The sequence below is a fragment of the Terrapene carolina genome, unplaced genomic scaffold (genome assembly GCF_002925995.2).
Source record: "Terrapene carolina triunguis isolate 2854851 unplaced genomic scaffold, T_m_triunguis-2.0 Scaffold58, whole genome shotgun sequence".
NCBI lineage: Eukaryota > Metazoa > Chordata > Testudines > Emydidae > Terrapene > Terrapene triunguis.
The window spans coordinates 28,173,017-28,192,059 of NW_020664409.1; the positions used below are offsets into that span (position 1 = coordinate 28,173,017).

Consider the following 19,043-nt stretch of genomic DNA (forward strand, 5'->3'; position numbering starts at 1 on the left):
CTACAGAATTGCAATCTATCACAGGGGGCCAGATATGTATGTTAAGTGTGTCAGGTGTTTGACCCAACAAATATTTTAAATCATTTATGAGGTGAACAGCCCTCTTATTTTAGCTCTTTGGGGCATTCTGCATGTGTCTCTACAATTAATTGATTTAAAAATATGTAGGTCCATTTTAAGTAAGCAAGAAGAGGTAGGATGAAAAACAAGTTTAGAACAGAAGGAAGTTATGAGTACACTGATCTTATGTGTGACCCTGACATGAATACACATAATATCTATACTTCTATATCTACATAAAAATGCATGGCATCAATTTGACAACGATTCTACATCAACGTATATAGGCCTCTTAAAAATAAGGATGGAACAGAGATGCACGCATATTTAGCTTCTGTAATGACTTTTTTCATTCTCCCTCTTGCACCCCAATTTGTCTACTACTAGAGACTTTCAACTAACAAGAGCTACTAGACTTGTGCCAAAATTTGGTAACGAACTTACAAGTAGGTCACTCCCCAATTATGTTATTTAATACATAAAGCACTCCTGAGTGTAAGTTCACATTCAGGCTATTGCTCTCCCTTGGGTGTGGGGAGCACCAGAAGCTGAAGTAAGTGCTTTGCTTTATTTTCTTTTCATTGTAAAGGATTTTATTGGTTTTAGAAAAGCAAAGCAGAACCTACATTCATGTCACAAAGCAAAAGTACAAATCCACACACTAAGGCCTGGTCTACATTTAAAAATTAGATCAACCTAGCTACATTACTCACAGCTGTGAAAAATTTGAGCCCTGGGCACTATAGTTAGGTTGACTGAATCACTGGTGCAGACACAGCTAGGTCGACAGAGAGATGGATTAACTCCACTGCTGGAAAAACACCTTCCATCTAGGTGAGAAGCATCTACCCTATGTTGCTACAGTGGCACAGCTGCGGCATCATGGCTGTGGTGCCATAGTGTAGACATGCCTTAGAAGAGATAATGAACATAAAGGGATGATGCTGGCAGACCAGGTGCCAGCTAATGCCAAGGCCCCTAGGCTTTACTGAACAATGTCAAACGCAGAGCTGGAAACCAATTTGGCTCACCTGTGTGTTAGCATTGTTAAAATAGATGTTAAATTTATAAGAATGTGTTTAGACTTGACGAAACGCTTGTAGGGTGCTGCATTTACTGATCTCACATATAACATCTGTATCCCATGGTTAAGGCTGCGAGTGTCATGGAGGTCACGGATTCCGTGACTTTCCATGATCTCCATGACTTTTGCAGCGGCTGGTGCTGGTTCAAGGGCTGCCCGAGCCAGGCAGCCCCTGGACCAGCAACAGCAGTTTGGGTGTGTGGGAGGGGGATCAGGGCTAGGGACAGGGGGCTGGGGAGTGCGGGGGGCACTTACCTTGGGGTGGGGGACTCCCCGGCTCCCACTGGCATGGCCCCCCTATAGCTTTGAGGTGGCAGAGGGTGTCTATATGCTGCCCGCACCTGCAGGCCCCGCCCCCACAGCTCATATTGACTATGGTTCCCGGCCAATGGGAGCCGCGGCTGCCAGCACTTGTGGGAGCAGCGGAGCCCCTGCCGCCTAGGAGCTGCAGGGACGCGGAGCCAGTTAGGAAGCCCCTGCCAGCCCCATCAACCTCCCCCCCCCCCCCCACCCAGGGGGGGGCCCCGGGCCGCGCCCCGCGCCCCCCCCCCCCCCCCCCCCACCCCGCGGGGGGCCCCGGCCCCCCCCCCCCCCCCCCAGCACCCATGGTGCCCCCGGAATGCCCACGGCCCCCCGCCCAGGAAAAGTCATGGACAGGTCACGAGCCTGTGAATTTTTGTTTACAGCCCAAGACCTGTCCATGACTTTTATTACAAATACCTGTGACTAAAACGTAGCCTTACCCATGGTATAAAGTTATATTGAGTGTTTGCATTGTAAACCTCTGTAACTGTGTAACTCAGCAAATAGGAAAGAAGAATTAATTAATGCAAAGTGCTGGTCCTCCACACAAGAAGGCCCACTGAAACCAAATGAGCCAACCATCAAAGGACAAAGACTTCGCTGATCCTGCCCCTCCTTCCTCTCCCCCACACCCATGAAGAAGATACAGGCACAAAAACTTGCACATCAATTTGAACTCTCGGGGAAGGGTATGAAAGCCCCTGACTAGAAGACTGTATCACTATGCTGCTTGGCATTTGGAGAGGGCAATATTTCTAAGCATAAGCAAGAGATCCCCAAGCTGCTTAGCTCAGGTTAGCTCTAAAGGACAAACAAACCTTGGATATTGCAGCAGCTTTTATTAGTCTTAAGTTTCAAAAAGTATCTCATTTGTGTATGTATGCTTACCTGCTTTAATTGTATAAATAACTGATTCTTTTACCTAGTTAATAAATCTTTAGTTAGTTTATTATAGGACTGGCTACAAGCGTTGTCTTTAGTGTGACATCTGAGGTACAACTGACCTGGGGTAAGTGACTGGACCTTTGGGACTGGGAGTAATCTAAATATTTTTGGTGTAAGGGACCATCTATCACAAAGGTAAATTTGCCTGGGTGGCAAGATAGACCAAAGTACCCAAGGGGACTGTTGTGACTCCTTATTAAGACTGTTATAGTGCTTGAGGAGTTCACAGTTGATACTTGGTTGGTGAAATCTAATTATAGAACTCTCAACTAATTTGGGGTTTGTGCTCTGCTTCTTAACAGTCTGCCCTGTGGTTGGCACTGTCAGTTGTGAGCCACTCTAGACAGCCTGACACAAGGTAAGAGAATCCTAGGGACTTCATAATATCTCACAAGTCTGAAAACAGTATACAGAGCTTTTCTTCTAAGACACCAGTTCAAGACCACATTGGCTTGGCAGAAATCAAATGTCTGGTCTCATTCCAATTTTTAATAGACAAGTGTCCACCTCACAAAACCTATCATTATAATGTCCATCTCTGTTGATGCTTCACAGAGAGATCCAGGATTGAATCAGCTTGCAGAGAGAACTACTCTTTCAATGCTTCAAGAACTAAACTCAGAATGGAATGGGGAAAGCTTCATCCTTGCCAACTGAAAATGAAAACCTGAAGATACTGAAAAGAAGGAATTGCAGAACACTGGGCTTCCACCCAAAGTTACAAGTGGGGGTAAGAGGAAGAAAGGGAACACTTGCTTGTGGGAAAGGAGATTGTTTGGGTAGGGGCAGAGCCTCCAGAATATCTTACTGTTAGCTGAACCCTACAACCTTTTGGTTTTGGCCTTGAGAAGGGAGATACTTTAAAAGGATCTAACATTTCTCACGATGCACATGCAAAACCCCCATATTCTAAGAGTCCAGTCTACAGAAAATTCTTGGGAGAATTCTGAAGTGTTTGCACCTGGTAAACACCCACACAGCCTTAACTCTGTCCTTTTTGATCAATGCCTCATACACAATGCCCATAACACACACACACTCTGCCTCTTCGCTGTAATGGTGCTACCTGCACCTCTCCTACAATTAAACATTGAGCCTACTCCCCTGACAGAATACCACCCTTGAAAATTTAACAACCACTTCATACCCTCTTACAACCCCTTCACTTTTGCACACAGGATACTACCTAAACCTATACCTTCCCCTACCCATCATTAAATCCACAGATTGCTCTCATATCCCACCTCACTACTGACAACACCCATGGCAAGAAGACCCCAGTGCCCTGTTACTGAAACAACTTATATAATTCTGTATCGAAATAATGCAGGCTGGAACCTCAAGATACACATGCACCTCCTTCTTTTGATAATACATATGGGGGACTCAGACCCAGATCTCCTCATATCACAATCACAGCTCTTCCAAGCAGCTCCACTTTTTCCTCCACCATACAGCAACACGTCACATAACGAATGCAGCTGAAATGCATGCAGACTGTGATGCTGGCAGACCAGATGCCAGCTCATACCAAAGGCCCAAGGCCTCACTGAACACTGACAAATGCATAGCTGAAAACAGAGTCTGGCACACCTGTGGGGTTGGTATAATTAAGAGATATTAGTGTTATAAGAACGTGTAAGATTTTATGGAATGCTTGCAGGATGCTGCATGTATTAATTTTACTTATAATATCTGTATCCCACAGTATAAAGTTATAGTGCATTGTAAAACCACTATAATTGTGTAACTCACCAAACAGGAAAAGCAGCATTAGTTAAAGTAAAGTAAAGTGCTTGTCCTGCACACAAGATGGCCCACTGAAGGCAAAGGAGGCACTGAGTAGGACATCAAAGGACATTGTTGACTGCATTCCTCACTTCCTGCAGGAAGGGGAGACCTGCGCATGAACTCACCCCATCAGTTTGGATTCTGGGGTGAAAGGGATAAAAATCCCTGACAAGGAGAAACTGGATTTTTATACTGTCTGGACTCTGAAAGGCAAAGATTCCTAAACGAGAGATTCCCATGAGTCAGCCCTAAGGACATACAGAGCTGCTTATTATAGAAGCTTATATTACCTTTTTTAATCTAAGACTGTAACTCATTGGCGTGTATGTGTTTCCTGTTTTAACTTTGTAAGTAACTCATTTCTTTTCTTAGTTAACAAAGCTTTAGTTAGTTTATTACAGGATTGGCTACAGGCAATGTCTTTGGTTTGAGATCTGAGTATAATTGACCTGAGGATAGTGACTGGGAGTAACCTGAATATTATTGTTATTTTTGGTGTAAAGTGATCATCTATCACAGGGGTGGGCAAACTTTTTGGCATGAGGGCCACATCTGGGTATGGAAATTGTATGGCGGGCGATGAATGCTCACGAAATTAACAATTCATGTTCAAACATGGACAACACAAGTTTGTTTAAAAAATCAACATTATTCAAATAATTCTGTTAAACAATGCACTGCTAGAAAATTACATTACTGAGCTGTTTATTGATTTTACCACAAATTTTGCTCCTCTCTGAACACAATTGTATATTAGGGCCTCATTTTCAAAAGAGCTGCGACAGCAACATGTTTTTTTAAATGAGAAAAGACACGTTGTGCCGGGGTGTAGCCATGAGTGGGCCGTGGCCCACGTACTTATTATCCAGGCCCACCCCATCACTTGCCCCATTCCACCACCTGGAGCTCCAGCTGGGGAGCGGGAGCAAGGTGCAGAGGCTTGCAAGTGCCAAGTGGGTGGAGCGGGGCAAGCCCCCGACCCTGCTCCCCGGCAGGAGTGCCGAGCAGGGCAAGCCCCTGACCCCGCTCCCCGGCGGGAGTGCTGGAGCGGAGCAGTGGAGCTCGAGGGCTGGATTAAAAGCTCTGACGGCTGGACGCAGCCCGTGGGCCGTAGTTTGCCACTTATGATCTATCACATAGTCCAGCTTGCAGCGATCGTAACATAGATTGGAATGCCCAAGGGGACTGTCTGTGACTCCATGATAAGACTGTTACAGTGCTTTCGAAGTTCACACTTGTTACCAGGTTGGTGAAATCTAATTATAGAACATACAACCAGTTGGGGGTGTCTGTGCCCTGCTTTTTGATAGTCTGCCCTAAGACTGGCACTCATGGTCACGAGCCAGGCAAGACAGCATGACACAGATAATTCCCAGTGGCTACTGCCAGCTCCAGAGGGCAAAGTTAAGGTTGCATGGGAATTTACCTTAACTCTGTATTTTCTGGTTTTCAGAAGTTTGAGTTTTGCTGAACTCGACATTCTGGAAGGACACGTTCTACCACTGGGCTACCTTAACTCTGTGTTAACGTTTTTTGCCATTTAATTAAATATGAATCTGAATATTATAAGTACAGTAGTCCCTGTGTGCATTTTAATATGAGTTGACTATACTTTATGCTGTCATCATGTTTTCAATGACAAGTTTTTATTGACAAGATATAACTGTGTGTCATACAAGTAGTCACTGGTGAAGGCGATGCTTTTAGCACCTAGGGAGGTAGTTAGGGATTGTGGAGTAAGCACCTTAGTTAAATGTTTCTGACAAAATGAACAGCAGCGAATAGCTGGATGTATTAACATTTAAACGGTCATCATTAGGTTTCAGACTTAGCAATGTATTGTGCGGAGTGAGGCAGTTAATATCTCTCTGAGCCACTGCTTTAGGCTGTCTGAAGGCTCAGGAAGATATAATTGTACCAAGTTTATAATCATTTTGTGTTTTTACCATTTTCTTCACAACTGTAAGGACTAGAAACAATTTTTGTTGTGAAAGCTGAAGTTTTTAAAAATGATTTTGTGGCAGGGAATGCCACAGCACCACTTTCCCCCTCCCTTTCTCCATCTGTTTTTTTAAGATGCTGATCTTACAATTTGCTTCCTCATTTTGGGCACCACCATAATATACATAATAGTTAATATGGCATTTCATGATCAGGTCCATAATTTGTGGCTATGTGACTAGGCTTAACTAAGTAACCATAGTGCACATTTCACTACACCTCAAAAAGCATACAGTACGCACACACAAACCTTGAGCGATTCCACAACAAAAAATTACATGAAGGCAAAGGGTTCAAGTTAATTTTTCACTCTTCTGACTTTAAAAATTATAGAAATAATTTAAATAAAAAAGTATCCATTTTTGGACAATTAAAGAGATTTGACACCAAAGTGCTTTGTTTTATTGGCATGCAGCTATTATCTCAGAACTTGCAAACGCGCTTGGGAACTCCTTTCTCAAGGTATGTCTTCACTGCAGTTATCCAAGCTAAGGGAACATTCAAGGCAGTGCGGCCTGAATATGTGCCAACTACTTATGCTAAACAATCTGTTCCACTTGCATTTAGTTGTGAGGCTCTAAATACCTTTCCCAGACCTGAAGAAAAGCTGTGTGTGGCTGGAAAGCTTGTCTCTCTCACCAACAGAAGTTGGTCCAATAAAAGATATTACCTCACTCATCCTGTCTCATTAAGAAATTCAGTCTGCAAATCAAAGCAATTCACACCTAATGGACTGACTTCTCTGCCTCTCCATTTCTTTCCCGTCCACTAAACATATGTCATTTTGCATATATTTCCCCAAATTACAGATATTATCACACAAAACCTTTACCAGAGGGCTGGTGTCAGCTTCTGGCAAACTGGCAGAACAGGAGGTGGATTTCTCCGATAGAGTATCTGTTCAAATGCTGTGAAAGTGCAGCAGAATTGGAGTAGTTACACATGGGATTAAAAATGCAGTGCAGAGAAATGGAGGACTAAAAGAAGAAAGTACAGCCTAGGTGGAACTGTGAGACAGGATTAGAACACTAACAGCAGGTGGGTTCCTGGACTGAAGCCAAACCCAAGCTCATGCCTATATGCTCGGCTGTGGCTGCTCACTTGGGCTCAAAGAGCCCTCAAACCCAGGTTAGAGGTTTTTCTTTGTGGATGGAACCTTCAGGGGCAACACATGGGCTAACTCTGCAGTGAAGACATATCCCATTATCTCTTCAGACTCTGAGGGATGTGTCTGAAAGACTAGAGAGGACTGAGAAGAACCCATTGCCAGGCAATTGACCGAGCAGTTTCTTGGACTTTGGATAAACCTGCTCATTAGCTTTCCTAGAAAGAAGTGAGATATTTAAAAACAAGTGTTTTTTAAGAGAGGCAAGCATAGCTCAAAATTTAGGCATGAAAAGAAAGGAGTCAGAGCAGTGTTTCTCAACCTGTGTGTTTTGGCGACCCCTTTTGGATCTAAAAAAAATGTTTGGATCCTCCCCAAAAATTGCAACCCCCATCTCAAACTCGGGGCTCCAGGCTTAAGCCCCACGAAACATGTCAATTAGCTTTGCGGGGCTGCCCCAGGCAATTGCCCTGCTTCCCACCCCCTAACGCTGGCCCTGCTTGTGACCCCCCTAAACCTGTCTCAGACCCCCAGGTTGAGAAACACCGAGTTAGAGAGATCATACACATGGAGTAAGAAACTGCCTACTCACTTCTTTTCTCCTTTTTCTTAAATTTTCCTTTCTTCTTCCCATGCTCCTTTTCATCATCAGACACTATATCTGGAGGCTCATGTAGGTTGTCATGAGGTGGTGAAGGCTCACCAGTCCGGTATAATCCAGGGAATTTTGTAGGGCTGATTTCTTCGGAGCTCGGGGTACGGGCAAGAACCCCACTGTGTTCCACTCTGCGATGTTCACTGGGGCTGCTGGTAGGAGGCAGGAAGCACTCAGTCATTCTGATTCCCTGACACAAAATGAAAAATCTGTCACCTGTCCATCACACCTACAACAGAAAAAACAAACAAGATCTCCAAAATGCTCCAAACAATGTTTTTTAAACAACCTCCTTAGATCCCCATCCTACAAACAGTAGCAACAGTAATGTTTATTACAATGAGACAGTCAATGGGACTGCTCATGGTACTATACTCAGCAGTTAGTGTCCGCGGGATCTGACAATTACTGAACTGCAGACTTGTTATACAAATGTACTGAGGGATCTATTAGACAGTTAAACTGGAAAAGGCTAAAATATTTAAGATTTGCCATTTCAAATATCAACAGATTTGAATACCTGTTAAAAAAATATAATCCTAAAAGCTTCTACTTCTTGAATTAGGTGGTGGTTTTAGTTCTTGTTTGTTTGTTTTAAAGGTTTACTGAAATTTACACTTCTAGTTTTCACACAAATTACTCTTGTATGGGGGCTGGCAGTGATCATGAGAACCTCCTACAGGCCTCACCACTCCTATCCAGAGCTCATTCTCTTCTCCAATTAATTATCTTGCCTATAGCAACATGGGTCATGGAGACTGAAGCTCTTGACCATACCACTTTCAGGGCTGTGCCCGTCTTCTACACACCACACACACTTTCAGCACAGAATGCTTCATTATTTCTTTGTGCTGAGCCAGTCTCATGCCTTTGTCCTGACTGCAACAGGGGCAAATGAAAAGAGGTGATTGCACGCTTGGCTGCTATTCTTCAGAACAACTGCTATGCAGAGTGAAGTAGATGAGAATTTCTACTACAGTGGCAAGTACTCTGCAGGTCTAGATCAGAAACACCGCATATGGCCCCAAAACTTAATGTGTTTTCTCCATACTCTCCCAAATTCTAGTTGTTACGACAAAGTAGAGTGCTAAAAGCTAAAAAGTCAACAGACGGAGACAAAGTGGGAGTACTTTCCCAGGGTACCAACCACCCTGGGATACCTTGTTTTATGACAGCTACATAAAAACAAGACCCAGGGTACAGAATGTACTCATTATCTTAGGCCTTAGGTCAAAAAGATCAGGACAAATTAAGGAAACAACACATCCCTCAAGGAAACAAGGAACAGCGTTCTTGGAACAAAAGCACTCTAGTAACAAACATCAGCTTCACTTTTAAAGAAACAAGCAGGAAGAGAAAAAACCTCAAAGCACTTTACAAACATAAGTGTGTTAAAGCCTTACACACCCCTTAGAAATTAAGGATGATTACTCACTTTTTACCGATGAGAAAACTGAGATACAGAGGAGTTAAGTGACTTACTTAAGGTCATGACAGAGCTGGAAATAGAACCCAAACCTGACTCCTAGACCAGTACTTCAACCACTAAGCTATGCTTCCTCTAATGGGGAAGGATTGTGAAATCTTTGTCAAATCTAATCTTTCAATAATAAAGCAGATGGCTGTCAAATTTGACAACAACTTAAGCAAAAAACAAGCAATAGTTTTACCAATTTAAAATCATTTAGCTTTAAATCATACTAAAGTATTACAGCAATAAAATGCAATAGTTCGGGCAACTGCATATAAAATACAACAAAATAATTCTTAACATTCTCTTGAAAGAAACCCAAGCTGTATTTGAGACAAAGCAATATATTGTATGCAAACTGGAAGGTCTTCTTGCTGGTTTAATTACGTATTCTTTAAAGAGAAAAACAGCATCAGAGCCAAGTTATATTTAGGTTTGGAAGGATTCGATTTTTATTGGTAAAATGTCACCATCCACATGCAAGCTGATGAAAAAAAGATTTCCATCAATAATAATTGAAATTTACAGATAGGCAAAGTAAGAAAAATGCTGCTTGGAACTTATCAAACACTGTCATTAAATAATTATTGTCTGACCCCATAATTTCCTATAACTGCAAAAGTTTAAAATTGATAAAAATAAAAAAATGCCTCAACCCATAATTTAATGCAACTGAAAATTTAAAATTGATACAAATAAAAGCTTTAAAATAAACACATCTATCAAATGAAAATAAATAAAAATAGAGTTCTGCCAAGCCTAGTTATATTAATAAAAAAAAATCAGTATTCAGTTGTGCAAATGTGCATCCTTTCTGTCAACATGAAATGCCATGAAAACAGAGAAAAAGACAATGATGTGACTCAGCCTGGTTTGCTGAAGCCAAGCAGGAATCCAAACAGCTTTATTGACTTAGTGTAAAGCACTGGGATATACAAAAATAGTCTTATAAAGGATAAACTTTCACCTGCACATGTAAAAGAAAAGTGTATTTCTCTCCAAAGTTACCTACTTCAGTCTCTACAAGAAAGTCCTACAAAGCAAATTTCAAATTCAGGAGTGGCATCTGACCTAAGATGATACTAGTTCATTGTGAAAACAAGTATCTAGTTTTTCTCTGCCATTTATACAAAACTCACTCATCTGGATTTTAGATTGTTGTGCTGGGTTTTAAACACACTCAAGAGCTATCTTGGAGAAGTTTATAATTTTTCTGCCCTAATCTCCCAGCATGCTGACCTGCAACAACAGAGACAGGTAAAGCAAGTTTAAATTTCACAAGTCAGAATAATGGCATGACTGATCAGCTCATCAAATAATTCCCATGTGAATCACATACTCTCCACAATTACTGATAATTAAAGTCTTACAAAGGCCCTCCCTGAAATTTCACAGATGAAGATAAAATCTGTATTAAATAACAGGGTTCATGCTCTCCCACATAAGAATCCTATAATGTTATCTATTTTAAAACTAAAAGCTTATTTTTATTTAAAATTTGCTTATTTAGCAAAATGATTGTTATCTGCTGCAACTTTAAACTATCAGATCATTAAATACATTTATTAACATGATCTTCAAAATAATACTAGCCCCAGCCCAGCTTAATTTGTATTACACATACAAAAATCTGCATTAAAAAAATTACTAAGTTGGCAAAGTTAAGAACTCATAAATTAGGAAATGCCAGAATTAAAGTAGCCTGTGCAATCTTAATTGGGCCCTCTTATGTGTGTGCATTACGGTATAGTCTTTAATTATATGATCATATACTATTTTTTCCACAGGTCCCCTACCTCATTTAGGAGAAGCTATTCAGTATTTTGATTTCTCCTTGTTGTTCACTGTGTAGTCCCATTCCTTATTTACTGCATGTTATTCAAATCCTGCTCTGAAGACAGAATTATTAATTTCCTCAAGGGGTTTTCTATAGAGCTTATCACTATAGCAGGAATGGCCAAACTTAATGGCCTTCTGAGCCACATATGACAATCTTCAGAAGTTCGAGAGCCAGGGCATGCCTGCTAGGGCTCAGGGCTTGAGCCCTGCAGCGGGGTGATGGGGCTAGGGGTCGGGGAATCTCAGGGCTAGACCCGTGGGGCACACCTGCTGGGGCTCCGGGCTTCAGCCCCGCTCCCGCTGAAGCTCGGAGCCCCAGCAGGCGCCTCCCGAGTGGCTGAAGCCCCGAGACCCACCACCATGCCACAGGGCAGAAGCCCCAAGCTCTCACAAATAGTCTGTTAGGCAGAGAATGGGGGGTGGAGGCTCCGAGAGCCGCACTTTAACTGTAAAAGAGCCACTGGCAGCTCACAAGCTGTGGTTGGCCACCCCTGCACTATAGTATCTGAGTGCTTCACAAATATTAATGAATTTATATTCACAATACTCCTGTGAGATAAAGGTGTGGTATTATCCACATTTTACTGATGGAGGCATGGATTAAAGCACAGAGAGATTAAGAGTATCCATTAATTTGGGTGCCCAATTTGTGACACCTAGGGCCTGAATGTTTATGAATATTAGCATTATATAGCACTTCATAGGTTTGTTCAAAGCACATTCCATTGACTTCAGCTGTGAGTGCCTGGCCTTTCTGCACATAAGGCCCCCAACTCTCAAATCAGGCACCCAGAAATAACTAGTGATCACCTGTGAATAGTATGATCTAAGTCAGTGTTTCCCAATCAATGTCCTGTCAGGCCTGAACCCATGCACTGCAGAATTTTTTGAAAAACTACATGTGAGAACAAGGGAGGGTGGGGGAGAGCTGCCTTCTGATTGGCCATGTGCCAGAGGATGTTGTGAAGGCCAAGACTATAACAAGGTTCAAAAAATAACTAGATAAATTCATGGAGGATAGGTCCATCAATGGCTATTAGTCGAGATGGGCAGGGATGGTGTCCATAGCCTGTTTGCCAGAAGTCAGAAATGGGCAACAGGGGATTGATGGATCACTTGATGATTACCTGTTCTGTTCATTCCCCCTGAAGCACCTGGCACTGGCCACGGTTGGAAGACAGAATACTGGGCCAGATGGAACTCTGGTCTGAGCCAGTACGGCCATTCTTATGTTCTTAAAAGATATTATTAGGGCTGTCAAGCGATTAAAAAAATTAATCACGATTAATCGCACAGTTAAACAATAATAGAATGCCATTTATTTAAATATTTGTGGATGTTTTCTACATTTTAAAATATACTGATTTCAATTACAACACAGAATACAAAGTGCACAGTGCTCACTTTATATTTATTTTTTATTACAAGTATTTGCACTGTAAAAAAAAAAGAAATAGTATATTTTAATTCACCTAATACAAGTACTGTAGTGCAATCTCTTTATCGTGAAAGTTGAACTTACAAATGTAGAATTATGTACAAAAAACTGCATTCAAAAATAAAACAATGTAAAATTTTAGAGCCTACAAGTCCACTCAGTCCTACTTCTTGTTCAGCCAATCGCTCAGACAAACTTGTTTACATTTGCAGAAGATAATGCTGCCCGCTTCTTGTTTACAATTTCACCTGAAAGTGAGAACAGGCATTCTCATAGCACTGTTGTAATCGGCGTTGCTAGATATTTATGTGCCAGGTGTGCTAAAGATTCATATGTCCCTTCTTGCTTCAACCATCATACCAGGGGACATTTTACATTATTTTGTTTTTGAGTGCAGTTATTTATTTTTTTTAAATCGACATTTGTAAGTTGCACTTTCACGACAAAGATTAAACGGTTCTTGTATGTGATGAGTTGAAAAATACTATTTCTTTTATCATTTTTATAGTGCAAATATTTATAATAAAAATTATACACTTTGACTTCAGTTACAACACAGAATACCATATATATGAAAATGTAGAAAAACATCCAAAATATTTAATAAATTTAAATTGGTATTCTATTATTTAATAGTGCAATTAAAACGGTAATTATTCGCAATTAATTTTTTTAATTGCAATTAATTTTTTTGAGTTAATTGCATGAGTTAACTGTGATTAATCGGCAGCCCTAGATATTATATAATAATTTATCTGACTATGCCAAATCCCCATCCCCACTTTTTGGGGGCAACTTTACCCAACTGCCATAACCCCACACCAGGTTTTGCACATACCCAGAGGCTCACACACTTTTTAAACAATTTGAAATTTCTGAATAAGTCTTCAGAAAGGATCCTAGATCACTACAAGTCTGCAGAAGCTTCAGACTGTTAACAGTAGTGTTTTGTGTCCAAATAGCAATCATATTGGATTGTTCTTGTTTTCTTACACTTTCAGCTGCTGAACTGGGCTTGTTTAGATGAAGAAATACCACTTACCCAGGTCTCAATTATTCCACTCTATTTAATAATCACATGTGCACACTGGAACCTTCACCTCTGTATTTAAAGCTCTAATGGCCTGAAAACACCAAAGTTTACGCAGGACTGTACAGTTACTCTAGTAAAAATAAGAACAGACTGGTTTAGCTAAACGTACCATGCAATTTAATTCAGAAAACATGTTAAAGTACCACAATGGAAATAAAATGAGCTGAATAAAGCCAATGGATCCAGCACGGAGTATTTTATTTGAGTGTTGAGCAGTTCTTGTTGCTCTTTCAATTGCCACTGTGCTACTATTCATTGAACATGATAGATCAGAAAGCAAAAGAATAGGAACTGATTTTCCATAGCAGGAAGAGAAACAAGAATTACCAGTTCTACCATCTGGGTCTGTGATTTAAGGGTAGACTAGAATTGAAGGTATGATGTTAGCATGTGTTAGCTAATGTGTAAGACATTTTAAAAGTCTGGAGCAGACAAGGCACAATGCCTTTAACATACTATCTTGACCAGTTTAGCTTGTGTTAAAGGCAGCATGCCTCGTCTACACTAGACTTTTAAAACATTTTAGCTAACATGCTAATATCACTCCTTAAATAGTCTAGGCAAGGATTAATAGATATTGTCAGCTAAACAGGTTTGAGCCCTAAATGCTAAGTAATGTTACTGTGTGGACAGCACATTTCCTTCTAATCCATTACTTGGCAGCAGGAGTCTGAATGGAGCAGGGACACTGTGCTTCTATCTAAAGCAGGGGTCTCAAACTCAGATGATCTCGAGGGCCGCATGAAGACTAGTGCATTGGCCAGAGGGCCGCATCACTGACACCCCCCACTTGCTGCCCCTGGTCCTGCCCCCACTCCACCCCTTCCATGAGGCCCCGCCCCTGCTCCGCCTCGCCTCTTCTAGCCCCTTCCATGCCCCCATTCCAACCCCTTCTCTGAAGTCCTCACCCCAACTCTGCCCCCTCCCTGCCCCCAGGGAGTGCAGGAGGGGTGTGGCGGGGGCTCAGGGCAGGGAATTGAGGTGCAGGAGGTGTGCAGGGTACAGCAGGGAATTGGGGTGTGGAGAGGGTTCAAGGCAGGGAGTTGAGGTGCAGGAGATGTGCAGGGTACGGCAGGGAATTGGGGTGTGGGGTGCAGGAGGTGTGAGGGGTGCAGGGTGTGGCAGGGGGTTGAGGTGCAGGAGGGGTGTGGGATGCGGCAGGGGGCTCCGGGCAGGGGGTTGGGGTACAGAAGAGGTGCGGGGTACGGGCTCCGGCCCAGCGCTGCTTACCTAGAGTGGATCCAGGGTGGCAGTGCCGCGCACCGCGGCCAGGGCAGGCTCCCTGCCTACCTGTCCTGTCCCCGGCCCCGCTCCAGGAAGCAGCCGGAGTCCCTGGGGGGGTGGGGGAGAAAACGGCACCATGTGCTGCTCCTCCAGGTACCTCCCCCAAAACTCCCATTGGCCACGGTTCCCAGTTCCCGGCCAATGGGAGCTGCAAGAGCATGGAGCCCTCTACTCGCCTCCCACCCCCCTGCCCGGGGCTGCAGGGCCATACAGTAGTTCAGCCGCTTCAGGGAGTGGTGCGGGGCTCGCGGCGGGCATGGGGAGCTTGGCGGGCCGCACAAAAGAACCCTGCGGGCCATGTGTTTGAGACCCCTGATCTAAAGGTAGCATCTTTTAGGTGGGATGTAGAAAAAGTTGTTGAATATTTTCACAAGAGTAGGGATATTAGCTCTGTTAAATACTCCAATTCAGATATAAGTCTTCCAACCTAAAAATTCTCTCAAGTAGTTTCAACTGGATAGTTTATTCTTTACTTTCCAGCTCTAGAAAGCACTGCTAACAGAACTGAAAGGATGCCAGGCTTAATTTCATGTATTTACAATCTGGAAAGTGCTCTGGGTCCCTTTTATGAAAGCTGCTATATAATCCTTCATTTGAGACACAGGTGTAAACAATCTAGTTTTGTTTGATCCAGTTCTCAATATAAAAAAATAAGATTTAACAGAGGCACTACAATCCACAACAGCAAATACCTTCTGACATTTAGAGGAGGCTACACAAACCTAACACTTCCAGCAAAAAGTATTTCCCCCCCAGGTTTGATATTATGAGTATACTAGTTTCTACAGATTCCTATTCAATTGCTGCCATATATAGACTGACTAAGGGCTGCATTATTACAACACAAGCTGTCATTTGCATTGACAAATCTAAAACAAAAAAAGCTGAAAACAGCTTTGCTCTGATTCCTCTATGGGGTGATAAATGACACAGAGAAGATCAACTTGAAAGTTATTAATGAAATTCCAAGACATATTGCACTGGATGGCAATGCAATATAAATGAATCGCAGCATCTTCTAATGAACATTTCATGACCTCCATATGATTAAAATGGAATTAGTGGTTGTGGGGATCAACTCCATTCAATAATGGCACCAGAAGGGAAAGGAAGACTGTAATTAAGCTTATGATCTAGAAAGACTGGTTATTCTTCCTATATACTGCATAACAGTTCTTCCAACGGATAAGGGCTTTTGATGAGTGGGAAAACAAGTTGTGCCCTAACTCCTACTGCGGGTAGAAAGCCTTGTGTATTATCATAGTTATTGGGTCTAATCTAATGCCCATTACGTAAATTAAAAGACTCCCACTGACTTCAACAGTATTGGATCAGACCCATTATGAGAAAAACACTTTAGGGAAGTGAAGTCTTGCAGCACAAAATGTAGACCTTTTCATCAAATTCTAGTTTAACAATGTAATCCTGAATTTGGCTGCATGGCCAGAAGTACTTGCAGTGCTTCCAACACAGAACAACATTGCAATCTCACATCATCAAGTTTCTTCCACAAACCCAAAGGAAGATGGGACTCTCATTTTCTGTCCTAAAAAAAAAAAAAAAATCTACTGTGACATACTGCACCTCAAAATGGCAACCTACAACCCCCATATTCATCATTCATATATGGTTCTGATATTTCATACAAAACATGCAATGTAAGATATCAAATGAAAGGTCATGATCGCCTGAAACCCATTGTTATGTCAAAATACGCATAGTGTTACTATGTATCAAGTTATGAGATTTTTCCTGTATGGCTGTTACTGAAATATGTTGCAAGTTTACTAGTGACATACAAAGAAGGCAAACTACTCCCAGGAGGGTGCTCAACAACCATTAATCAGCAGGGGAGGTGTCATCAAGGGATTTACAATTCAATGAGGGCTGCAGAAGCACTACATATAGGAGATTACTCAACTCTATGACTCTGGGCTTGTCTACACTGGCAATTTACAGCGCTGCAACTTTCTCGTTCAGGGGTGTGAAGAAACACCCCCCCGAGTGCACTAAGTTGCAGTGCTGAAAAGTGCCAGTGTAAACAGTGCCTCAGCACTGGGAGCTGCGCCCCTTGTTGAGGTGGGTCTTTTTTTAGAGCGACCACACAAGGCACTTTAAAGCGCTGCCGCGGCATGGCCAGTGTAGACTAGCCCTCAGTTTCACAATACCACATCGGGGGATTGCCCAGCCCAGTGACTCAGCAAAGCCCACCAGGACATGTCTGGGCAAGTATCTTGTCTTCTAGGCACATGGACTAAGGATATAAAATGGGAGACTATAGCATCATGCTTTTGCCTTTCTCCTCCCCAACCTATGCTGGAAGCAACAGGAATGCCAAGATGACAAAGGTCATCTGAGGAGATTGGTCCAGGCTTAAGGAGAAGCCTGTGCATTAAGAACTGTAACGTCCAGTGGGGTAAAAAAATTGCTGATCTAAATAAAGCCTAGTATAATATGGTTTAAGATTTAGATTGCGCGTTTATCTTTTTTTCCTTTGGTAACTTTCTCTGGTCTTTTATGCCTACCACTTATAATCACTTAAAATCTACCTTTCCGTAGTTAATAAACCTGTTTTACATTTTACCTAAAACAGCGTGGTTTGGTTGAAGTGCTTGGGAAATCAGGTACAAAAGCTGGTGCATGTCCTCTCCGTATTGAGGGAGGGGAAGACTGGGTAATAAACTTACACTGGTTAGGCTTCTGACTAGGGCAAGATGGTATAGTCTGGGGATGCAAGGCTGGGGGGAATTGGCTGGTGCCTTTCTTTGTTTGATTTGTGAGTGGCTTTGGACGCATTCATGCAACCGAGCTGGGTGTGGGGCTCCACACCACATGCTGTTGTCCTGAGTGATAGCAGCACCTGGTGGGGTTTGCTGCTTGTCACTAGCAAAGCACTGTAAGAGACAGCCCAGGCTGGAGGCACAAGGGTGCACAGCAGTACCCCAGTTCCAGAAGCACCCTGGGGATCCCATCACAGTGTTAAATGTAGAGGTAAATACTACTTCTCTATTCACTTTCTCCACACCATTCATGATTTTATAGACCTCTATCATATCCATCCCTCAGTCATCTCTTTTCTAAGATGTATGGAGAGTTGGGATCAGTTTTTCCTTTGTGCATTACTTTGCATTTATCAACACTGAATTTCATTTGCCATTTTGTCATGCAGCTTTGTGAGATCCCTCTGTTAGTCTTCACAGTCATCTTTCTTTTCAGGACTTTATTATCCTGAATCATTTTGTATCATCTACAAATTTTGCCACCTCATTGTTTACCCCTTTTTCCAGATTGTTTATGAATATGTTGAACAGCACAAGTTCCAGTACAAATCCTTGAGGGACCCCACTATTTATCTCTCTTCACTCTGACAGCTGACCATTTATGCCTAGCCTATATTTCCAATATTTTAACCAGTTATTGATCCCTGAGAGAACCTTCCCTATTATCCTATAACAGTTTACTTTGCTTAAGAGCCTTTGGTGAGGGACCTTTTTAAAGGCTTTCTGAAAATCCAAGTACACTATAATGACTGGATCACCTATGTAATGACATGTGAGGGACAAGGTGGGTGGGTGAAGTTGATCTAGTAAAAGATATTACCTCACCCACCTTGTCTCTCTAATATCCTGGGACCAACATTGCAAACAAAAGATATATGTAGCATTTATAGATACAAAAGTTTATCACTAATCCCAGTGTCTGCCACATCCCAATACAATAGTCTTTTGAAATTTTCATGCTTCCAAGGTCTCAAATCTGTCACGCATAGTATATGATTAATTATGATTAATATGAAATGTTAATACCTACTGTGCAGGGATGTTGCAAGACTTAATTAAGCCTTGCAAAGTGTTCATGAAAACATACAAGCCCAGACATCAAATGTACTCATCCATCCTTGCTATGATGATATTTTACTTGCCCATCAAAAAGTGACTTACACCAGGCAACTAGACAAGTAGAATTTTTCCTAT

At 42.2% G+C, this 19,043-nt stretch overlaps 1 protein-coding gene across 2 annotated transcripts in view; it reads right to left on the minus strand.

Moving 5' to 3' along the window:
- Positions 1-19,043, minus strand: part of RALBP1 (ralA binding protein 1) — a 50,241-nt gene that overhangs the window by 22,773 nt on the left and 8,425 nt on the right. Inside the window, exons 1-2 of one of the 2 annotated variants that reach the window (XM_024213369.3) lie at positions 16,562-16,580; positions 7,882-8,173 (exon numbers count right to left, since the gene is read on the minus strand). In XM_024213369.3, coding sequence (XP_024069137.2) covers positions 7,882-8,125 — 244 coding nt within the window. In that variant the 5' untranslated portion in view covers positions 8,126-8,173; positions 16,562-16,580. Of the gene's footprint in view, positions 1-7,881; positions 8,174-16,561; positions 16,581-19,043 lie in introns of those variants that run through there. The other variant, XM_024213368.3, reaches the window with a different exon arrangement.